We start from the raw sequence: 23,151 nt of genomic DNA, 5'->3' as shown, positions 1-23,151 counted from the left end.
AACCCAGACCAAAGAATCAGAGCAGCTTAAACTTGGTAACAGATCAAAATAGATCTTAAAGAGGAGGTTCACCCTAAAATAACTATGTACCATCCCATCCAGCATACTTGCGTCAGCTACAGTATGCTTTTTTTTTCTTTCTGCGCTGTATTTACCGTTTAATCGCTCGGTTTCTTTTCAGACTCCCGCGGGGAATAGGCGTTCCTATGAAGAGGGGAACATGATTGACGTCCGGCTATGGCGCGTCACGCGTTCCGAAAATAGCCGAAATAGGACTCGGCTGTATACGGCGCCTGCGCAGTCAGCTCCTAGTCTGTGCGCAGGCGCCATATAGCGCCGTGAAGAGCCGAGTCCTAGTGCGGCTATTTTCGGAACGCGTGACGCGCCATAGCCGGACGTCAATTATGTTCCCCTCTTGATAGGAACGCCTATTCCCCGCAGGAGTCTGAAAAGAAACCGAACGATTAAAACGCTAAATACAGCACACACAAAAAAAAAAACATACTGTAGCTGATGCAAGTATGCTGGATGGGATGGTACATAGATGTTTTTTAGGGTAAACCTCCGCTTTAAATGTAGCAGAGCATAACACAGCCCAACGTTAAGCAACATTAAGCACATCACAATATTTCACCAACAGAAACAAAATAAGAATACTGTTACCAGATCATTTTAAATAAATAAGATATTACTTTTTAGGAAAAACTGTTCTATGAAAGTCTTTGTCCCCATTAAATTTAATGCTGCAGATTGGAAATCAAATTAAATTTTTTATCATTATCTGTGTGGACTACAAGTCCACCCCAGGAAAATTGGCAAATTATGGACGTTCCTATGGGACACAAAGAACGAACTGAAGCCACAGCCCCTTCCAATTCTGCAGCCCTATGCCTCCTCTGCTCCATCTTACAATTCTGCAGCCCTATGCCTCCTCTGCTCCATCTTACAAGTGAAAGGCCACAACCTCCTACAGCCCCCACTCCATTCTTGCAGACCTGCCTCCTCTAATAGGAAAGATTACACAAAATATTTATGTGCAAACAGAACGTAACTGGTGAAATAGAATTTTTGTACTCAACATAACAAAATCCTTTTCTTGTAGTCAACTGAGGAACACAGCAAGTCTTTAACCTTCAAGGTACACTGCTGCCTACAGGAGGGTTAAACCCCAACAGAAACACTGTAGACCTGCCAATGATAACCCCCCTTCTGCTACCAGCATATCATGGATTTGTAGCAAAGCAATACTAAAATCACGATTATAAAAACGAGTGGTGGGCCCTTGGTGATTCAGGGCACTCCAAGAAATGTTATGGAATATACAAAAATCCAATTTTTTTTCCCCATTAAGGGACACAGACATCCTAAACCTTCGGGGATGTCTCAATGGTGCTCCAAGGCAGGAGTCGATAACACAGCAAGCAAACGCTAAAAGGCCAAAGAAGAAACCAATAGACCTGTGACTGCATGCAGTTTAAAAAGTTGCATGAAGGACCTTGCATGTGAAGCTGGCATCAAAATACCTGAATTTTCACCAGGTAGAACTTTAAGTGCCAACAGAATACAAGGTGGTAGGTCTTGCAAATTTGTGAAACAGCAACTTCATGCTGAAAAACCCAAGCAGCAAAGATATTGTAAGAGTTATGACAGTAAAGGCCGAAACCTGATCCATCAAATCATAGGCTTTGATGGTGTTCTGCCAGGGCCACTTAGAGATGGTAGAATGAGAAGTGAACCCCCTTTTAGGGTACTTCTAGGACAGGCATGCCCAAAGTCCGCCCGCGGGCCAGATGCGGCCCCCGTTGATTTAATATGGCACCCCTGGGGATTTGGATATATTGTTTGTGGCCCCCAGGGCCACAAAAGATATATACAGCATTTATCGGCGCTGCCTTGGAGGGGACAGGGAGGGGGCAGGACGAGCGCCATGAGATTACATGAAGAGAATCTCCTGTTTACTCAGCAGCGTCTGTATTGGAAGTCCCGTCTCCTGGGATGCCATTGGACGACTGTTCTGTCTATAATAGGAGGCGGGACTTTGTATTAAAGAGGCCACAGTAAACAAGAGATTCTCCTGTTTGTAATCTGCTGGCACTCGTCCCGCCCCCCTCCCTCTGCCCTCCGAGGCTGCATATATGCATCGATCAGGCGGCATTGGTGGCAATGGTGAGGCGGCATTGGTGGCAATGGTGAGGCGGCATTGGTGGCAATGGTGAGGCGGCATTGGTGGCAATGGTGAGGCGGCATTGGTGGCAATGGTGAGGCGGCATTGGTGGCAATGGTGAGGCGGCATTGGTGGCAATGGTGAGACGGCATTCGTGGCAACGCAATGGTGAGGCGGCATTCGTGGCAACGCAATGGTGAGGCGGCATTCGTGGCAACGCAATGGTGAGGCGGCATTCGTGGCAACGCAATGGTGAGGCGGCATTCGTGGCAATGCAATGGTGAGGCTGCATTCATGGCAATGACGAGGCTGCATTCATGGCAATGGCGAGGCTGCATTCATGGCAATGGTAAGCTTGTGCGTCTTATATGCTGATAAATATGGTATATCCAAATAACACGCCCAAGCTCATCCTTAGTCCTAAGCAGCGCTCTGGGATTCGTTGGGGCCACAAAAGAAATACAGGGAGTGCAGAATTATTAGGCAAATTAGTATTTTGACCACATCATCCTCTTTATGCATGTTGTCTTACTCCAAGCTGTATAGGCTTGAAAGCCTACTACCAATTAAGCATATTAGGTGATGTGCATCTCTGTAATGAGAAGGTGTGTGGTCTAATGACATCAACACCCTATATCAGGTGTGCATAATTATTAGTCAACTTCCTTTCCTTTGGCAAAATGGGTCAAAAGAAGGACTTGACAGGCTCAGAAAAGTCAAAAATAGTGAGATATCTTGCAGAGGGATGCAGCACTCTTAAAATTGCAAAGCTTCTGAAGCGTGATCATCGAACAATCAAGCGTTTCATTCAAAATAGTCAACAGGGTCGCAAGAAGCGTGTGGAAAAACCAAGGCGCAAAATAACTGCCCATGAACTGAGAAAAGTCAAGCGTGCAGCTGCCAAGATGCCACTTGCCACCAGTTTGGCCATATCTCAGAGCTGCAACATCACTGGAGTGCCCAAAAGCACAAGGTGTGCAATACTCAGAGACATGGCCAAGGTAAGAAAGGCTGAAAGACGACCACCACTGAACAAGACACACAAGCTGAAACGTCAAGAATGGGCCAAGAAATATCTCAAGACAGATTTTTCTAAGGTTTTATGGACTGATGAAATGAGAGTGAGTCTTGATGGGCCAGATGGATGGGGCCGTGGCTGGATTGGTAAAGGGCAGAGAGCTCCAGTCCGACTCAGACGCCAGCAAGGTGGAGGTGGAGTACTGGTTTGGGCTGGTATCGTCAAAGATGAGCTTGTGGGGCCTTTTCGGGTTGAGGATGGAGTCCAGCTCAACTCCCAGTCCTACTGCCAGTTTCTGGAAGACACCTTCTTCAAGCAGTGGTACAGGAAGAAGTCTGCATCCTTCAAGAAAAACATGATTTTCATGCAGGACAATGCTCCATCACACGCGTCCAAGTACTCCACAGCGTGGCTGGCAAGAAAGGGTATAAAAGAAGAAAAACTAATGACATGGCCTCCTTGTTCACCTGAACCCCATTGAGAACCTGTGGTCAATCATCAAATGTGAGATTTATAAGGAGGGAAAACAGTACACCTCTCTGAACAGTGTCTGGGAGGCTGTGGTTGCTGCTGCACGAAATGTTGATGGTGAACAGATCAAAACACTGACAGAATCCATGGATGGCAGGCTTTTGAGTGTCCTTGCAAAGAAAGGTGGCTATATTGGTCACTGATTTGTTTTTGAATGTCAGAAATGTATATTTGAGAATGTTGAGATGTTATATTGGTTTCACTGGTAAAAATAAATAATTGAAATGGGTTAATTAAAATAGCTAAAACTAAAAACAAACTAAAAACTACTTCCAAAAATATTCAGCTTTGATAATGAGTTTTTGGGGTTTATTGAGAACATGGTTGTTCAATAATAAAATTTATCCTCAAAAATACAACTTGCCTAATAATTCTGCATTCCCTGTATATACAGTATATCCAAATAACACACCCAAGCTCATCTCTTCACCACACACAGCCACAAAGGCAAGAGAATTCTTGTTGGGCCGTGTATTAGTTGCTCAGACGAACACACTTAGACCGAATTTTAAATGGTTCAAAGAATGTCAGGCAAAATAGTCGGCCCTCACGCATGTTCACTTCATCAAATCTGGCCCTCTTTGAAAAAAGTTTGGACATCCCAGTTCTAGGACAACAAAAAGGGACACAGTCCATCTGAAAGTAGCAATGGCCAAGACACTTCGTCCAAACCACATCAAAACAATGGAAGGAAGATTACTTTTGATGAACTGGAGCAAGCCAGGACTACTACTATATATATATTTTTTTTTTTATTCAACCCAGCGGGAGGAGCCGCTGTGTCAACTATGCAATGTTAGTACAGCAATTTCACCCACTGAGCTATTGTGTTTCGACAGTGGAGTGGAAAGGCATAGATTAGGGTGTACTGATCCCACAGAGCCAACAGAGAACCTAATGCTTCTGCAAAAGGATCCCTGTACCTGCAGAAAAGCCTGTCAAGTTTATTGATGAACCTGGGAGGTTCACATTTGGCATCCGCCCCATCTGACAAAACTTCTTGGTGGGAGGGCCACTACCCCAGATCCAGGTGCTGCTGGCTGAAGGAATATACCCTCCAATTTGCTATTCCAGAAGTGTACAACACTAAAAAGCCTGGAATGCGAAGTTCTGCCTAGGACAGGATCTGGTCTACCGTTCTTGCCATGGTGAGACTTCTGTTATTTTCTTGATCAATCAATAGAGGTCGACCGATATATCGCCCGATATTCGGTCGTTTGAGAAATCTGCATCGGCCGATTTTTATCCAAATTAGGCCGATATTTAACATGGCCGCTAGTGGTGCAACGAATCACTGTTGATTACCCCCTTCGGATCGGCACACTGTGTTCCGCGGATTGCGGGAAATATCGGCAGCAAAAATCGTCATGGCCAGAGAAAAACCCATATCGGTCGACCTCTATCAATGAACGATCTATGTCCCCAGTCATGGCAATTTCCAACAGATTACAACCCAGCAGGTTAGTCAAATACGCTGCAACGATAGCCAAATTAAAAGGCTGGATCACCATAAAATGCAGTGACCAGTGGTTTCCACAAAGGAAAAATGCCAAAAAACTGAAAAAAGTGCTGCCACATACTAAACGACTACAGTCCAGTGCTCCGCAGCTATTGGGGCAGTGTGACGGGGCTCTAACCAAAGTTCCAGGCTGTTGATCAGATTTCCCTACACTGACGGTTGCTCAGGGCCCCTCTCCAGCAACAGGCTTTTTTTTGTTAAGATGATCATCAAAAGGATGGAAAGGAAGGACTTCACTGACTCCATAGCCAAATTTCTGAGCCACAAAGCTAGGGATAACCTGGTCTTCAGTGACAAACTAATCAGTCTATCCAGAGTCAACTTGTTCCATGAGGACAGATCAGATTGTTGCATTGCACAGTTCTTTAGAGAAAGTGGTCAAAATGAAATGTCTCAAAGAAGGCTACCATTAACCCTGGTACTAGCAGGCAAAATTGCAGAGCTGAACGACTACATCCAGACACTCAAAAACAATAAGCTAAATACAGTGCAGATTTGTGAAAGTTCAGGATCCACACTGAGAGCCCATGATGACAATCCTTTCAACAAGTGTCATCTATTTTGCCATTTGCGGTTTGAAAGTTTAGACCAGTGGTTCTCAACCATACTAACCTGGTGACCCGTCGATAAAATTTACCACGTTTTATCAACAAGTTTTCGTAGCGTGGGTTTTCAGCACCCAAGGCAAGATAAGCAATGTTCTCCCCTAACCCAGACATTTAGCACTCCGAGTCCCATCCACTTGTACTATATTAAAACCCCTTATGGTACATTTTAGGATGCACCAATATTTCTCTTTGTTCTCCTTTCTTTCCCTTTTATCTCTCTCTCTCTCTCTCTCTCTCTCTCTCTCTCTGTGTTCTCCCCCCCCCCCCTCTCTCTCTAACCATCTTTCTTGTCCTTTCTCTTATTCTTTTTCTTGGTTTCTCCCCCTTCCATGTATTCTATATATTTTTTTTCCTTCTCTTACTCCTTAGTGGGGGGAATGGGATTAGTGGCAGTGCTGGTGGGGCTCTGATCAGCCAACTTAAGTGCTCCTTGATTAAGTTCATCTGCTGATCTGAGAACTGTAGTGGGGACTTTTAATGGCAACTATAATCACAGGTAGTGTTACTCACTGTCTCTGGCTTCACTGCGTCTCTGACTTTGTGGTATCATAGCAGGGACACCTATGCCGAAATCAGGAGATAGGGTCTTCTCCAGCCCCTTCCACGTCATATTTTTCAGCTGACCTCTAGTCTCTGCCCCCCAGCCATGCCGCAAGCTGAATAGGTGGCTGCAAAGAGGTTGAGTGGGCGGCCATAGGCTCCAGGAACAGCCCAGCTGGTTTTCCATAAGCCCCAGGGACAGCCCTGCTGGGTGGCGGCAAGGCGGCTGGGAGAGCAGTGCAGGCTTTCAGGAACAGCCCAGCATTCGGAGAGCCCTGGCAAATACTCATTCGACCCCATGTTGAGAACCACTGGTTTAGAGGGAGCAGTTACCACTTCAGCAATCTGACTCCTCTTTCTGTCCCTCCTCCACTGGGAGTCATGGCCACGCCTAGTAAACAGCAACAGACCTGAACAGTAAACCAGTCCAGGCGCTGCGTATTCCTGTGCATAGTGGAAAATAAATGCATAAGTGATATAGACATTGCCGGATCCAAGGGAAGGGCAGTGTCACCCCCTCCCCCTACTCTATGAAGGCTGTGGCTGTTGGGCTCCTTCTCACGTCTCCACACTACAAAGCCTGAGCACAGGCAGCACAGCTCCTCTCACACAGCTCTGATAAGAGGCCATCTACAAGAGAATAAATCAGCAAACTGCTATGCTGCACAGCTGTTTTAAACTGGAAATTTCACAGTTCAGAATTGCAGCTTAGCAGGCATCTACAAATTGTGCAGATAGAGGTTGTATGTAAGGCAAGTCATAGATAAAGCAATTTCCTTTAGTGAAAGGAAATGGTGGAAAAAACGAAGGTCACTCAATTACCCCAAATAAACACCCACTGCAATTTTGTATTCTGCTGGAAGTTTTCACAGCCGGCAAAATATAACTACTGCTAATGACTAAAACCACAGGCAGTAATTGCATGCCAATAATCTGACAGGCTGGTTGTACCCAAGTTAATCGATGGATTGACTTGGGTACAATCAGCCTGTCCATTGATGGACTGAATTTTGGCCGATCCCGGGTGAACAGGCCAAGATTTAATCTATCTATGGCTGGCTTAAGAGAATAAAATTGTGTGATGTGAGAGGAGGAGGGAGCACAGACAGCTTAGAGTCAACACGAATCAAAAAAAGGTGGATCCAACAAGATTGTCAGCATAAGAATCCAGACAAGACTTTTCATAAGGCTAGAAAGATTATTTATGTATTAGCAGCTCGCAAAGAAGAAGGGGAAAAAAAAAAAAGAGGCAATCCATGATTCTCTTTTGAAGGCCAAGTTCACCTTTGGGGGGGGGGGGGAAAAAGGTACATATTTTTTTCAGAAAAAAGTGCATCTCCCCTCAGGAGCCTGAACAGTATTGCACTCACAATCAGTGGAACAGGGAGGTGCTGGAGCATGTTACACACTACACTCTAAATATGGGCGCAACATGCTAAAAAAAAAAAAAAGTTTTAACCCTTCATGACTTAACTAAAAATGTGTTTTGTCTGTCTCCTTACTAAGATATTTCCCAGCACTTCTTACCCTGATCGGTATTGAGTGGAAATCTCCACAATAAGGAGGGCAATAAAAACTGAAGACTCTAACCCTTGCCCACTAAATCCAACACACGATAAAAAGGGGGGGGGGCAGTTGGCTAGCCTTCCAAGAAAGCCTGTGACAAAAATAAGCCAGGAAAAGTAGCCACTAGGCACCTCATAAAAAGCAATGCTTTCCTTCAACAATTGCCCAAATCACCATCTGAGGTCTCTGCAATTCATGTTCGTGGAATATATAGATGTCCCTTGGCCCCCATACACAAATTAAAAACCCAGGACCTAAGCAACCTATCAGAAGGCAAACCACTGTTCCACAATCAGCGTGTCTATAGATATAGTAGTAACCATTACCATGAGAGGCCTCTGGGCAGCACTAGGGACATAAAAGTATACAAAATGACAACATATGTTACAAGATGATGCTTACTTTATGGCCAATATGCAGTATTCTAGCCTATCTCATATTTATCAGATTAATAGAGCAGGTCTTCAAGAACGTTAAGTACTTTTCCTAACCTGGATTTTCTGTTTTTGTTTCACTGCTGTCTGAATCTTCATGAGGCAATGCAGAGTTTGAAGCAGGTGGTACAGCATCAGCTAGCAGGAAAAACAAGGGAACATTTTCAGATGAACAATCTTGTAACCTTAATAAATGTTAGCCTTAAGAGATACACTATATACAGTATGTATAAATCTGCTAAAGAGAACAGGCGGCAGTAAAACCCAAAGTTTAAAGACTTCCAGTGCCGCTCGGTAGACTCAAAGAAAATTATATTACAGTGAACACATTCATATTTTAAATCTAAATTTTTAAAAGGGTTTCTAAAGCCTAAATGTTTACCTTAATGCATTCTATGCATTAGGGTAAAAAGCGCTACACCTCTAGTCCTACCCACTGCTTTTACATGAGAAAATGAGGGAAGCAGAGCCATAGGCTCCTGCTGCCTACAGTCAAACTCCAGTGATAGAGTGGGGGAGTGCCTCACACTTACACCATATGCCCCTATGGACACACACTGGCTGGCTCAGTTGCTCGCAAGCATAGGCACCTTCCTAGCAGCTAGCTTGCTGCAGGAGGTACACAGAGGAGAAAAACTGATCGTGCCGATGGGGAACAGCAATCTTTGTTGCATGTCTGAGAAATGGTTAGAAACAGAGAATGGTTTTAAAAAAAAAAACAAAAAAACAGGTCCTTCTCTAGTGCAAGGTAAGCTTCGTTACTACAAGATTGAGTGTTGTGCAGGCCTGCAGAAGAGCAAATATTTGCCTGAGCTTTTGCCATGGTCCCCTTTTCTCCATGGTATCCTCCACCGCTACAGGTGAGGGCATTCATCCTCTTTGCATTGTGGCTCTCTTGCAGTTACAGGGATGAGATCGACAATTTAACAAAAAGGTAGGGGGGTCCTTAAAAGCATCAGCTTTTATATACAGTGAGGGAAAATTATTATTTGATCCCCTGCAGATTTTGTACATTTGACCACTTACATAGTTAGTCAGGTTGAAAAAAAAGACACAAGTCCATTTAATTCAACCATAAGAAATAAAATTAAGGGTCTATAGATTTTATCATAGGTGCATTTTAAATATGCTGCTGAACAAATCTGCCCCAGTGCTTAATCAAGAGTGATGTCTGTTATATAATACAGGTGGTGCGTCACTGGCCAGATCAGCAGGGGAAAAACAGGCAAAAGCCTAAAAAATGAAAAAAAAAACACAGCCACTACACTTAATGATCGGTAAGCTGCAATATATTAACATTTTTGTTTTGGGTTTAGTAAGGCTTTAAAAGGTTGCATGCAGAATCCAAAGAAAAAAAAGGAGTGATTTTTCCATAAGGCAGGACTTGCGGCGTGGGGTAGACCTAAGGCTATTATAACTCACTGTTGCCTATCTAAAAACGCAGAGCAGTTCATCAGTCATTCTTATCAAAAAATGAGTAACAAAACAAAAAAAAAAAAATATGGGCAGTTCTTCACACTATTAACTCCAGGGCCAACAGAGCCCAGCCATCCCGAGTTCATCATGGCGGATCGCAGACAACCAGAGCCCCGGGGACGTGCTGCAAAAGCAGCATCATTCCCCCAACCTCTCAGCACCCACCCGGCTGGACCAAATCTAGCCCCTGGACTCCATGTCCCCAAACGACTAGTGTACAGGGCCCGTTGGCCCCAAAAACACAGGAGAACCAGCAGGAGGGAAAGGGGGACACCAGATATACAGGGAGGGAGAATAGGTAGCATACAAGGATGCCCGACAGGGGACAAGTTCACAGTAGTAGCACCACAGTTCTCACCACTCCCCCCGCAGTCAGGACGCCGGAGCCCGGTCATTGGGGGCCCACTGGAACAGGCGGTTAACAATCACCGGCCAAAAAGATCCTCCACGTGCACCTCGGATGGCGCCACTAAGATCCTTCCATAGTGCAGAAAACAGCGATGCAGAGGGAGTACGTCAGGATCGCAGTCGGTAAGTTGTAAAGCCGAGGAGGAACCCCACGGAAAATGTCACGAGCCGGTAAAACACACAGCAGCCACAGGCTCAGGTCTGCATAGTCAGCAATCAGACACAGGAGAGACCGAGGTGGAAGAGGCCCAACCAGAATGAAAAACACGAAATCCAGAATCAGTTAAGAAAGAAATTGCCGCCCTCAATGGAGGGGAGGTAGCGACTCCAACCAGGCTGCAGCGTCTCAAGGGGAAGTGAAGAACCTGACTGTCTCGCCGTCCTGTACTCTCAAGCTTGGCGGGGAACAGGATACTGTATTTTATATTCCGCGCTCGCAGCCCCACTTTGATCTGGTCAAAAGACATACGTGCTTTCTGAGTCTCCATGGAGTAGTCAAGGAAGAAGAGTAGGGTGCCATTTTGGAATCTCAAATCTCCCGCCTTACGTGCAGCCTGAAGTATTTCGTCCCGGTCCCTGAAGTTAAGCATGCAAAAAATAAAAGTACGCGGGCGGGTTCCAGGTGGTCCGGGGAACGGGGGGATGCGATGAGCACGCTGCACCGTAAAAAATGGCGAGAACTGAGCCTCCGGCAATAGGCCCTTCAGCAGGTCCTCCACAAAGACCGTGGGGTTCTTCCCCTCCACTCCCTCCGGCAGTCCAACAATCCGAAGATTGTTTCTCCTGTTCCGGTTTTCCGCTTCGTCCACCTTGTACTCCAAGGCCCGGACCCTCGTCTGGAGCGTGCGAAGGGATGCAGTATGTTCCTGGACAGTGTCCTCTGTCTGACCAGTCCGCCCTCTCCACCTCCGACATCCGCAAGCGGAGCTTGTCTAGGTCTTGGCACACGAGTCCCACATCCAACTGCACGGCCTCAATCTTGCCAGTTAGTGCGGCCTGACAGGCCGCCATCACCTCCTGGAAGCCGAGCTGCGCGTCCGCTAGCTGCTCCATCTCAGTCTGCGACACCATGCGTGTCCGCTCTCGAGGGTACAGCGTCCGCGTTCGGCGTAAAAAATAGCTTCTTACCCCTGTACCAAGTTTAGCTGGCATCCGGAGACCAACAAGGTGATTTAGGTTGCAGAAATCAGACAGGAGCAAGGATTTAAGACAAACAGCCAGCAGAGCTCCGGATCCTGCTACCTCCTAGAACGCCATATTGCCCCCCCCCCCCCCCCCCCGATATAACTCACTGTAGTAGCACTGTAACTTAATCCAGATTGCATGACCATCCAAGTAAGATACTGCAGAGACAGTCAAATCGTCCGAAGAGGCTGTTGAGAGGGCATTAAGACCCTGACAACAAACCATTCCCTTGTACTGACAGGGTGACCGGAACACCTCCCCATTCTGACATCCACCCTTAGGATCTGCAAGAAGACAGACAAGAAAGTCTTCCACACCAAAGCTGGATTCCCAAGAAGAACCCCCTGGTCTGAGTTGTGTTCAGGACCAGACTCAGATACTACAATCAAGGAGTCGGTTCCAGCGACAATTTATGAAGAAGGTTCAGGATCCATCCAAATCACTCTAACTCCTAGACAATAATTGACAAAGCCCACACTGACTGTTCCCGTAACAGGAGGTTGACTATACATTTCACAAGGGGCGTGCCATAAGAGGCCAAGGCCAATACTGGGAAGAGCACCATTGTGTAATACTTTAGTTGCAGATAAGAGGCCAAATGGGCAGGACCACAAAGTAGTAGAGCAGGGGCCCCAAAACAATACACCAATCTGCTAATATGTGCAGTGACAAAGGAAGAATATAGATGAGAAACCAAGGAGGTGGCACTGGCACAGAATGCAATTCCAGTTTGTAACTCTGGGTTACTACCTCATGTACGTTCCTTAGATGCAAGATGGACCCCCCCCCCCACTCTGGAATGTGGGGGCGCACCTTCATCTTTAGGAAGGCTTGTGTGAAGATTTGGCAGAATGAGTGCTAGGCCTTGTGGGGGGGTGAAGGAAGCCAAACTTGGAGAATCTCAACATTAAGTTTGATGGAGTGAAAAAATAAAAAGGGACGTTTAAGTCAAAGAGCAAGATGACTTTGTAGTCTATTCCTTAGGCTTTCACTGAGGAAGGTGGATGACTCTTGCTAATGATCCTTAAAGGGTCACTAAAGGAAAAAAAAAACGTTTTGCTGAAATGACTGTTTATTGGGTATAGAGACATAAAAGTTAACTGATTCCTTTTAAAAATGATTAAAAATTTAATTTAATCTATCATATAATGTGCCTCTAGTTCACTTTCGGTTTTAAAAAAGGTACATACATGAAGTTCCGGGTGAGAGGTGAGTCGGGAAGACTCACAGAACAAAAACAAACAAATCCAGGGCAGTGTTTTGTTTTTAAAATTAATCCGATTGGTTCTGAGGAGTTTTAGACACACAGTAATGACAGCTTAGACCACCGTGAAAATCTCCCAGTATGATGGTTATAAGGAAACATGCAACCAGGAAGTGTGGAGATCACAGCAGAATTACAGCTACTTCAAAGCAAAAACGAACAATGAGGACATGAAACCAGTACTGCAGTAAGGTAAAGGAAGCTATTTAGCTAAAAAAAAAATTCCTTTAGTGACCCTTTAATAATGCTGTCAAGAGCTAATGTGAAGAGACACTTGTCCATCGAAAACCATGTACCACAGTTTTTTTTTTTTTTTTTTTACAAGGATTCCACATTCATGCACTTAAAGCGGATCTCCACTCTAAAGTGGAGTCCCGCTGATCGGAACCCTCCCCCCCTCCGGTGTCACATTTGACACCTTTCAGGGGGGAGGGGGGTGCAGATACCTGTCTACAGACAGGTATCTGCACCCACTTCCGGCCCTACGATACGGGCAAAGGACGGGTTTTTTCCTTCCTTCCGTCCGTCCCCCGTTGTATGCTGGGAACACTCGGCTCCCAGCACACAGCGGGAGCCAATCGGCGGGCGCAGCGCGACTCGCGCATGCGCCGTAGGGAACCGGGCAGTGAAGCCGGAGCGCTTCACTTCCTGGTTCCCTCACCGAGGATGGAGGGGTGAGCAGCAGGGTGACGAGCGATCGGCTCGTCATCTGCTGCGATCGGCGCTGGACTCCAGGACAGGTAAGTGTCCTTATATTAAAAGTCAGCAGCTGCAGTATTTGTAGCTGCTGGCTTTTAATATATTTTTCCCGTGGCACATCCGCTTTAAAGCGTTTGTTAGCCCCAAAACTTTATATTCACGATATGTGCCTGCTGTACTTGTACGAGAAAGTATTCTGTTCTCTTTGTGTTTCCTTTATGTGAAATCCCTGGTGTTCCTGCCAGTCCCTCTGCTTTCCTTTGAAAACACTGAACACACTGTGGTCTGTTCTCTAGCTATGCTGGGAACTTAGCTCAGTATGCTCTCCTCCAATGATCAGAAATTGCTTGACATGCCCCAGCCATTCACTGATAAGTTCAGTGTGCTGCTGCTTCTTCTCCCCCAGCTCTTATGCAGCAGAGAACAGAGGGAATGTGATCACTTTATAACTATATACAAAAATATGTTTTGCCTTTCATATCCATTTTAAACTGAATGAATTGTTATACAAGGTGATCAATTACAATCACTTTGAGTAAAGGGCCCTAACACAGATGCATTGACATGACACATGCAAGAAATGAGATGGAGGCTTCCAGCCCCGTCACCGAAGCCATGTGCTCCACATGTTCTATAAAACCAATACTCTAATTTGAAAATGGTGACCACCTCATGAATCGGAGCTGAAACCGTCTTCTCTTATTTAGGAGTGACAGCAGTAGACTGCAACACCTCTGTCTACTTCTGATGTTTCAGAAAACCTGCCAAAGTCACAGGCAAATCAGATATAGACTCTGTAGGAGAGGAAGTGAAAGCGCGCTTGTTGCCCCTGCAATCAAAATTTGCAAGTAACCATGTAATTTGGGTCACAAAGTTGCAAAATGTTTAGTTGGGAGGGAAGATAATCCAGATAAAGCCAAGGAGGACTTCAAGGACAAAAAGTGTAAAGGAAAAAAGGAAAAACATGATTCCAGGCTGCAGACATTGGAACTGCCTCATGTAGGTGGTAATATAACCCAGTGTTTAAATACTTCCTGTGTTCCACAATGAACTACAAAAAAAGGTTAGCAATGGTAGCCCACATTTGTCTCTTATGATTTTCTGGAAAAATAACCCTGTCATGAGAGAAACACACTTGCAGCCACTGCTAAACTCTTTTAGGTCTTCAGCTTTTGGTCATTAGCAGACATAATAACGTGCACCATCAAACAACTGTGTATGCCTTCTTACCCGTGCCTGGCTGCTGGGGTTGTGAACTCTGAGCTGTAGCAACGGATGCTGGACACTGTATGCTCTGCACACTTTTTGTCTTCTGAGGTACAGGCCGAGCAGCAAGAAGAGCTTGTTTGCTCAGTTCCATCAGTTCCTTCCCAAAAAAGGCTTCCTATTAGGGATGTAATAATAAAAAATAAAAAAAAGATGCAAATATGAGGATGCATTTTTAAAACTTAAAAATTTCTTACTGAACCCCTATGTAAGGAGATCAGCTGCCACAAAAAACAACGAAAGTCAATGAACATGATTTATGAGCAGCAACGCCAGCCCACAGCTACTCCTTTATTGCAAGGAGTTTATATTTTCTGATACCCTACAGTCTGCAGTGGCAAAATAATCGAACAACATGGTCGTGAACATACCAATTCCAACCAAGACAAGTATCAAACTAAATTTTAATGGTTGAGATAAAGAAACAGGTGTCTCATAGCGCTGCATACTACAGTAGCTACAGTATATTCCCAGCTCAACTTCATTCTGGATAATTTATGAGCGTGATGAAGTTTAAAAAAGGAAAGTATCTAAACACCTTAGATTTTAGGAATCTAAAATTAAATGTTTTTAGGGGTGCTTGTGCTGTGTGCTTAGTTCTGTCGGTCTTCAGATTTTTTTGGAACTGGCCAGATAAATTGCTCCGTGTTGCAAACCGAGTTCCCACTAAAATGTAACCATGGAGAGATATCCCTCAAACTACTTACTAAATACTTTACCTGAAGGTACGCTGGGAACATGTCTTCAAGCTTGCTCTTCTTTCGCCCTCTTCGTTTCTTTTTCTCCTCTGCTTCTGTAGGTCCTGGCTCAGCAACACCTTCTGCAGGTATCTCTAGAACTAGAGTCACCGTGTAAAAAATGGGTTAATGCACAACCTTAAAATTGTTCATAAAATGAAAGCTCAACAGTAAAAAATGGTATGGAAATTAGACAGATATTAGTGACAAAGTCAGTAGGCAACTCTACACCAGAGAAACAGTTTGTGTTTTAATAAACCTCAGTCTGTGCTATGTTTCTTGGTTAACACATGTATTTGGGGTGTCCTACCATCATCTGGATGAGTCTGGTCTTGGCCTTGGCTCTCACGGAAGGCTTCCAAGAAAGCTGCATGCCCTTTCTTTGACCGTGTATGGGTTTTTCTCTGTCTAATCATGAAGCCACCAATACCTAGGAGGCAATCGTATTAGTCAGTTCAGTTCACAATCAATAGTAACTATACAATCAGAATAACTCAGTAGGACCAATACCTGGCCTATACGGCTTTCTTTTCTTTTTTTTTACATCTTCAGAATCTTCATTTCCCTTTCCCATCTCCATTTCCTTTCCACCTTCTCGGTCAGGGCTGCCAGGAGGTTCTAGCTTGATCTCACACTCCATGGATTCGTTATTGCACCCTGAAATACACAAATTATTAGTTTTGACAGCACAAAAACACAGTGAGAATTTAAAATGAATGTAAACCCTAAAACTAAAATTCATATGTGCACTTTTTAATGCATGTATGAGTTAACTGTTGACAATCAAATCATTGTAACTAAATGTCCATTTTTTTTTATCTAGAGCTGCCAGTTTTAGCAGCATGCAATTCACTCCTTTTTGCAGGCTGACAGCCCTAATATAGTCCCTTGCAATTACCAGCAGCACTGTCAGTCTTTTGTGCACCTGCTTTCAGTGGGACTACAAAACATGGTGCCAGGCACAGTATCCTTGTAATCCAACTTCTGTCAGCCAGGCACATAAGCTCTGTTCACTCCACGTCCATAGCCTTACTAGCATGACTGATGGCAGCTTACTGATTTACTTGTCCTCAGTGGGTAAATAAGTAGAGGAATGGTCAGCAGAAAGATGAGCGCCAAGATACCTGCCTGCATTTTAACATAGATGGGCAAGGCTTCATGAGGCATGTATTCTAATATACCTTGGCTAGGTTAAATAAAAAAGCAATGAACACAAGTCTATGATGTTGCCAGAGACGTTTTTTCATTTTTTTGCACAGGTTTAAAAAAATAAAAATTAAAAATTTAGGCCTGATGCTTACACAAAACCCTCCAACATTATATAATTTTCTGCAAGCAGGCACCCTAGTAGAATAGTGGCAGTTCCCCCTTTGAATGTAACACGATATCACCACAAAGGCCTTTTAAAAAAAAAATAATAATTTAGAGTGAAACACACTAAAGTGAATTGTAAGGCAAGCAAACACAATCGATTGCAAAAAAGAAAAAGTAGAGCTGCGCAACACAAAAAATGATAAAGTGAATTACCATGAGTGCCAAAGCTGACAAATCAATAACCAATGTGATGTGAAACAAAGAAAAAAAACATAATCTATATAAATCAAAGTGCATATATAGTCCATATGCAAACCAACAAAAATGGAAAAGGGTATATCCAATCACTGATGAATCGATATGATAGTCCTATAGTAAGATACACAGTGCAGCAACCAGTGAGCAAATAGAAATCCTGTGCGAGGAAACAGCAGAACCACAATGTGTCACCAATCACACCTGTGCACCACCACCTATAAAGTTGTATGCTTATCAGAGGTAAGCTGTAATGGGCCAAAAGTATTGGACTTGTTTCCAGTAGATAGCAGTCTCCAATGGCAGGGAAAGCGAGCGATCAGATGGAACAAACTCAATGGGCACAAAGGCCGCAAAGCTTAGCGTGGATACCCAAAATGAAGAGAGACTCACATAGTGTGTATCGTATGGTGAATCAGATTTAATACCCAAAATGGCAACTTTCAGTTTAAAAGAGTAACAAACAGCTGTATAGGACAATGGAGAGCCGGCCGGCATGCGATCTCCCGTTCAAAACGATGACGTCAGCGCGTCAACCTCCCGACGTACGTTTCACTATAAGATAGCGACGCTAGGTAGAGGCTGAGCTTCGCAGCCTTTGTGCCCATTGCGTTCGTTCCACCTGATCGCTCGCTGTCTCTGCCATTGGAGACCGCTATCTACTGGGAACAAGTCCAATACTTTTGGCCCATTATAGCTCTGGTAAGCATACAACTTTATAGGTGGTGGTGCACAGATGTGATTGGTGAGACATTGTGGTTCTGCTGTTTCCTCGCACAGGATTTCTATTTGCTCACTGGTTGCTGCACTGTGTATCTTACTATAGGACCATCATATCGATTCATCAGTGATTGGATATTCCTTTTTTGTTGGTTCACATATGGACTATATATGCACTTTGATTTATATATATTATATGTTTTTTTCTTTATGTTTCACATCACATTGGTTATTGATTTGTCAGCTTTGGCACTCATGGTAATTCACTTTATCATTTTTTGTGTTGTGCAGCTCTTTTTCTTTTTTGCATTTGTTTTAATGTATGGTCCTACATTATGAGCTGCGGCATTTAAATTTTAATGTGTTTAGTAGCGCAGTATATCCCATTTTTCTGTATTAAACACAATCAATTACCCACATTTTTGGTAAAATATAAAGGCTAGCTATTTAGTGTTGGGGAGGTGGTCTTGTGCTAGAATTATTGCTTTCACTCCGGCGTGCACGGCGATGTGCAACAATGGACATACTCCTGCGTAGGCACCAAAGACGCGTGCGTTTACGCTCGTACATGTGTGCATATGTGGGGGTGGAAGATTTCATATGCTTGGGCGCAACAATTTTTTTTAAATGTGATTTTTGGTGACAGGTTCTTTTTAATGAGACATGCAAGGCGACTTGTAAGCGACAAAACAACCTAGTTCAAAAGGATTTTTAAAGCCGCTTTGTGTCCTGTGAATGATAGACAACAACTACGAAGTATCTAATTGCAACAAGCATACCTTCTGCCTTCTGCTCTTCACATTCTGCGTCATACTTTCTTTCCTCAGATGCCCCATGCTCTGGGCCATCCAAGAAAATCTCTCCACCAGTACTTAGCCGAGAGCGCCTAGGTTTCTTTTTCTGGACGGGAGATAAGGTAAGACTGCGCAGTAAAGCCATTCCAGCCTCTGTCAGCCAAACGCCTTCAAATCGGAAATACTGAGGCTCTACTAAAAAATACAAAATTGGAAAACCATGAAAATTACTATTTTTAGCAGCATTATTCCATAAAATTTGTAATTCTACATAATAGTACTTACTTGGCTCCTTAAACTTTATTGGGCTGGGTGGAAGGATTATAGGAGCTAAAAGGAACATAAAAAAAACACAAGACATTTTATTAAAAATGTTTTTCCTCCCCCAACATACAATGGTGTACCAATAATACACACACACACCCCCCAAAGACCCCCAAAACATGATACATACGGAGTGGTTTCACAATGAATGGCTGACAAGCTGCACAATCAAAGCCTTCATCTGCTGCCTGTTCTACCTCATCTTCTGTAAACAGGTTCTCACACACAGCATGGAGCCACCTATACACAACAGAAAGAAAGAAGCATTTTAGGTTCTGTTCAAACTGTGGGAATGAAGACACTGACAACAGAATACAGGACAAAAAAAAAAAAAAAAACTTGCCTTTCACAGTTCTGACACTGTATCAGGAGATCACCTTCTAAGTAGTTGAGATGGCAATCTGGGCACCTAACCAAACTAGCACAGGGTGCACAGTGTGCATAGTTATTCTGCCAATCCGTACGAAAGCCTGGGCTAATAGATCCACACTGCATGCAGCAAACACACCTACAAGACAAAAACATGTCTTACTGTCTACAGTTTAAATCAAACTGAAGAAATGGGTAGCATCCAGAGCAATTTAAACTTTTAAATTACAATAAATGCCCATAAAACATGCAATCATTTTCACATTTCCTTGTACCATGCTGGAGAACAGAAAAACAACCAAAAACTGCATTTACCAAAAAAAAAAAAAAATCAACAAACCCGAAGAAATGTGGGCAACATAGGGTGAACCACATATAGAAAAACATATTCCTGCTGTATATTGTAAGAATAAAAAGATTCAGTGAGAACTGCAGAGCACAAACATTTATAAAAGGATAACAAAAGTAGAGTGTAATATGAATATTCTGATATCTATCTAAAGCTACATCTTTTTCCCACCAGAATGGTTAAAGCGGGGGATCACCGGAAAAAAAAAAAAATTAACATTAGATTGAGGCTAATTACGGGAAGCAGAATTGGGTGTTTTTTTTTATTAATCAATGCAGTACTTACCGTTTTAGAGATAGATGTTCTCCTGACGCTTCCGGGTATGGTCTTCGGGACTGGGCATTCCTATTTGATTGACAGCCTTCCGACGGTCGCATACAGCGCGTCACCGAACGTCGGTGCGGCTCTATACGGCGCCTGCGCACCAACGTTCGGCTACTTTCGGAAACTCGTGACGCGCTGTATGCGACGGTCGGAAGGCTGTCAATCAAATAGGAACGCCCAGTCCCGCAGCCCATACCCGGAAGCCACGGAGAACATTATCTCTAAAACCGTAAGTACTGCATTGATTTTTTTTAAAAAACACCCGATTCTGCTTCCCGTAATTAGCCTCAATCTAATGTTAAAAATAGATTTTTTGGGTGAACCTACACTTTAAAGTAATTGTAAAGTCTTGTTATTTATTTTTTATAAATAACAAACATGTTATACTTGCCTGCACTGTGGTTTTGCACAGAGCAGCCCAGATCCCCTTCTCGAGTCCTTCTTTGGTGTTCCAAGCCCCTACCCCTTGCAGAGTGTCCTCACAGCAAACAGCTTGCTATGGGAGCACCTAAATCAAGCCACAGCTCCCTGTGTCCATTGCAAAAATTTGCTGGTTTGAGGAGATGTGCTCAAGTATTAGGGGGGCTGCTGCACACAGAAGTGTTGCCCCTGGAAGCAGAACTCAATGAAGTAGATGCCACTAGTCCAGAGATTCTAGGTCTAATACCAAACAGCCACATCTCAGCTTACTAAACACAGGAGGTTGGATGCTCAGCACATGTGTCATTCAGAGAATGAATGCAAAGAATTTGCTAATTGGACAAGTGGAGAGGCAGGGCAGTGATGTCACAATCTCCACCTCGTCCAATCAAGAAAAAAATAAAAAATTCAGAAAATGCAAAGCCCTCCATGAACAGTGCCTGTGCAAAGCAGATGACCTTCTGTGTTCACAATGTATCAGGCCACACGCTCAACACAGGACCCGGAAGAAAATGGAAATCACTGGAGTATTACATTCTCGAGTGTCACTTTCTCGATTTCAAGCTTCCATGGGCATCAGCCAGGTACCGACCTCCAGCAAACCCTCAGGGTGCTTACTTGCAGTCAGAGATCAGACACATTTTGTCAATCCTGACAAATTACCAATAGTGTAAGAACCTTTAAAATTCAAACAAACATACATACCGCAGAGGATTGTGAATATGCAGGTAATTTTACTTTACTGTGAAAGAAACATTGCATATCTCTTCTGCAATAAAAAAAAAGCTAGCCTGTTCGCATGTTTGTACATTTAGTTCCACTTAGAGCCAGGCAACTAAAATTATCAGTAGGTCAGAAATAACAGCTTCCATATGGCCCTTAGTACAGGTTTCCATTATAAATACAGACTTCCAAAGTAAGAATAATATACTTTTAACCATAAACCATATAGCTAGACAAGAACACCACAGGTTACAACACAATTCCCCTAAAAATAAGTATTTAAAAAAAAAAAAAAAAGGCTGAACGCAAGGCTACTACAGTCAGAATTTTAAATGGGTAAGCTAAAAAAAAAAAAAAAAAAAAAAAAAAAAAAAAGCTTACCATTTGCATTTCCAGCCACCCTTGGGTACAGTGTGGAGAGGTGGGTCCAGGCAGTAAGTGTGGTAACTGATGTCACAATCATCACACAGAAGCAAGCGTGAGGGATCTGTGGCCTTGCCACACACTTCGCAGACAATGCACTCCACGCAACGCCAACCTTTCAGCAGCATCACTTTAGTAATCTAAAATTCGAGAAAACAAAATTCACTAAACTTGGATTTTTGTACACAGTACTCTTACTTATTGGTACATTAAAATAGCACTTAAGAGTATTTTTTTTAAAACGGTATTCAATTTGAAAACGTATTATACTGCAGCTTACCAATTCTTACATAAAGTTGATGCTCTTTTTTTCTTATTTAGTGTTTTTTTTTTTTTTTATATAGAAGTTGAACTAAACCAACCAATTTAATGGTTTTCTCAAAACCATTACTAAAAAAGCATGCCATGAATGATGACCGATATATAGCTTGTGCTCTCAACTGACCTGTCACGCCATCAAATTGCTGGAGTCATAACTGATCGCATGTGCAGCACCACGGCAACTGCAGAGCAAACAGAGGCTAAAATGGCAGCTTCCTTGGCTGTAAATGATTATAGTTGAGTTCTGCTTAAACTCCAAGTTTAGCCTAAATTAAAAATACAAAGCTTGCATGATCCAGTGCCTGAAGCAACATTCTAGGCTGTTCAAACATTGTAGGTTCGCAGAACAACTCCCAAGATTTACAGAGTTTGCACTGATCTTCTGACACGGCTTCTATTAATGGGATTAGATGGCAGTGAGATGGTTTAAGAATTTGAAGATAAAATAATAAAAATGAAACCATTTAAGCCAAGAGTGATTTCTCCATGAAGGAAGAGAGGTCCATTGCCTTCAGACACTAGAATAAAACGGAGGACTCACGGAGTGGGGTAGGGTTATAGGGGAGGCACCCAGGATGTGTACACTCAAAAGCTTTACCGGAATCAAATCCCTTGAAAGTATCAGCCTATAATCCAGGGTTTATGAATACGTCCCCTGTACTGTACAATTAAGTTTTTTTTTTCACGCTACCTCGACTTCTAAGCCGTGCAATTTTACCTCGATTTGCGGCCACAATTTCAGGGAATGCCTGTGTAAGTGGCATCAAAATCGGACCAAAGTAGTGCAGGGACTACTTTGAAGTCAGAACGACTTGAAGCCGTACTAATATGAATGGTTGTCATGGGAAACGACTTGTCATGCTACTTTGCCATCACAAATCGTGGGTCAAGTCGTATAAGTGTGAAAGGGGCCTAAGAAAAATAAGCTAAGCTGGCCATACACTAGTAGATTTTTAAACAAAATGTTCCCACGAAAAGATGACTGAAATTTTTCAAAAACAAGAGATCCTAAAACTGTTATTTGGGAATATCCTTTACATTACATATTAGCAAATGCAATGAACAGCATAGAACTATAGATTACAGCATTGCACACGGTATCGTGGCCACTCAACTGCTGGAATACTCTAAAACAATGATATACAAAAGCACACATGCAAAAAATTATAAACAATTTGTGGGAAAGCCCACGTTGGCCTATCAGAAGCTATCGATTGCCTTCTAAGGCCCCATGTACACTGCTGCTGCTAAAGGGACATTCAGAGGCAGTTGGAAAGTTTTTTTTCAACTGCCCCTGAACTCATTCAATGTTGTCTTATGTGTACATGTACACAGGTTCATTTACTGTCGTTTTTAGGCAGTTGCATTTGTGCAACTTTTGCCTTTTTTGAAGGCAAAAA

The 23,151-nt window shown here is 43.4% G+C and overlaps 1 protein-coding gene across 5 annotated transcripts in view; it reads right to left on the bottom strand.

Annotated features, from left to right (window-relative positions):
- The window catches only part of KMT2D (lysine methyltransferase 2D), a 212,813-nt gene that overhangs the window by 102,923 nt on the left and 86,739 nt on the right, over window positions 1-23,151 (bottom strand). For all 5 annotated transcript variants that reach the window (XM_040341168.1, XM_040341169.1, XM_040341170.1 and 2 more), the window contains 10 exons: window positions 21,389-21,570; window positions 19,166-19,330; window positions 18,953-19,062; window positions 18,784-18,828; window positions 18,484-18,693; window positions 15,926-16,072; window positions 15,726-15,845; window positions 15,398-15,516; window positions 14,643-14,796; window positions 8,438-8,518 (listed from right to left, as the gene is read on the bottom strand). In XM_040341168.1, the coding sequence (XP_040197102.1) occupies window positions 8,438-8,518; window positions 14,643-14,796; window positions 15,398-15,516; window positions 15,726-15,845; window positions 15,926-16,072; window positions 18,484-18,693; window positions 18,784-18,828; window positions 18,953-19,062; window positions 19,166-19,330; window positions 21,389-21,570 (1,333 nt within the window). The remainder of the gene's footprint in view (window positions 1-8,437; window positions 8,519-14,642; window positions 14,797-15,397; window positions 15,517-15,725; window positions 15,846-15,925; window positions 16,073-18,483; window positions 18,694-18,783; window positions 18,829-18,952; window positions 19,063-19,165; window positions 19,331-21,388; window positions 21,571-23,151) is intronic.

The sequence above is a fragment of the Rana temporaria genome, chromosome 2 (genome assembly GCF_905171775.1).
Source record: "Rana temporaria chromosome 2, aRanTem1.1, whole genome shotgun sequence".
Classification (NCBI taxonomy): domain Eukaryota; kingdom Metazoa; phylum Chordata; class Amphibia; order Anura; family Ranidae; genus Rana; species Rana temporaria.
This window is presented reverse-complemented; position numbering and strand designations above follow the sequence as displayed.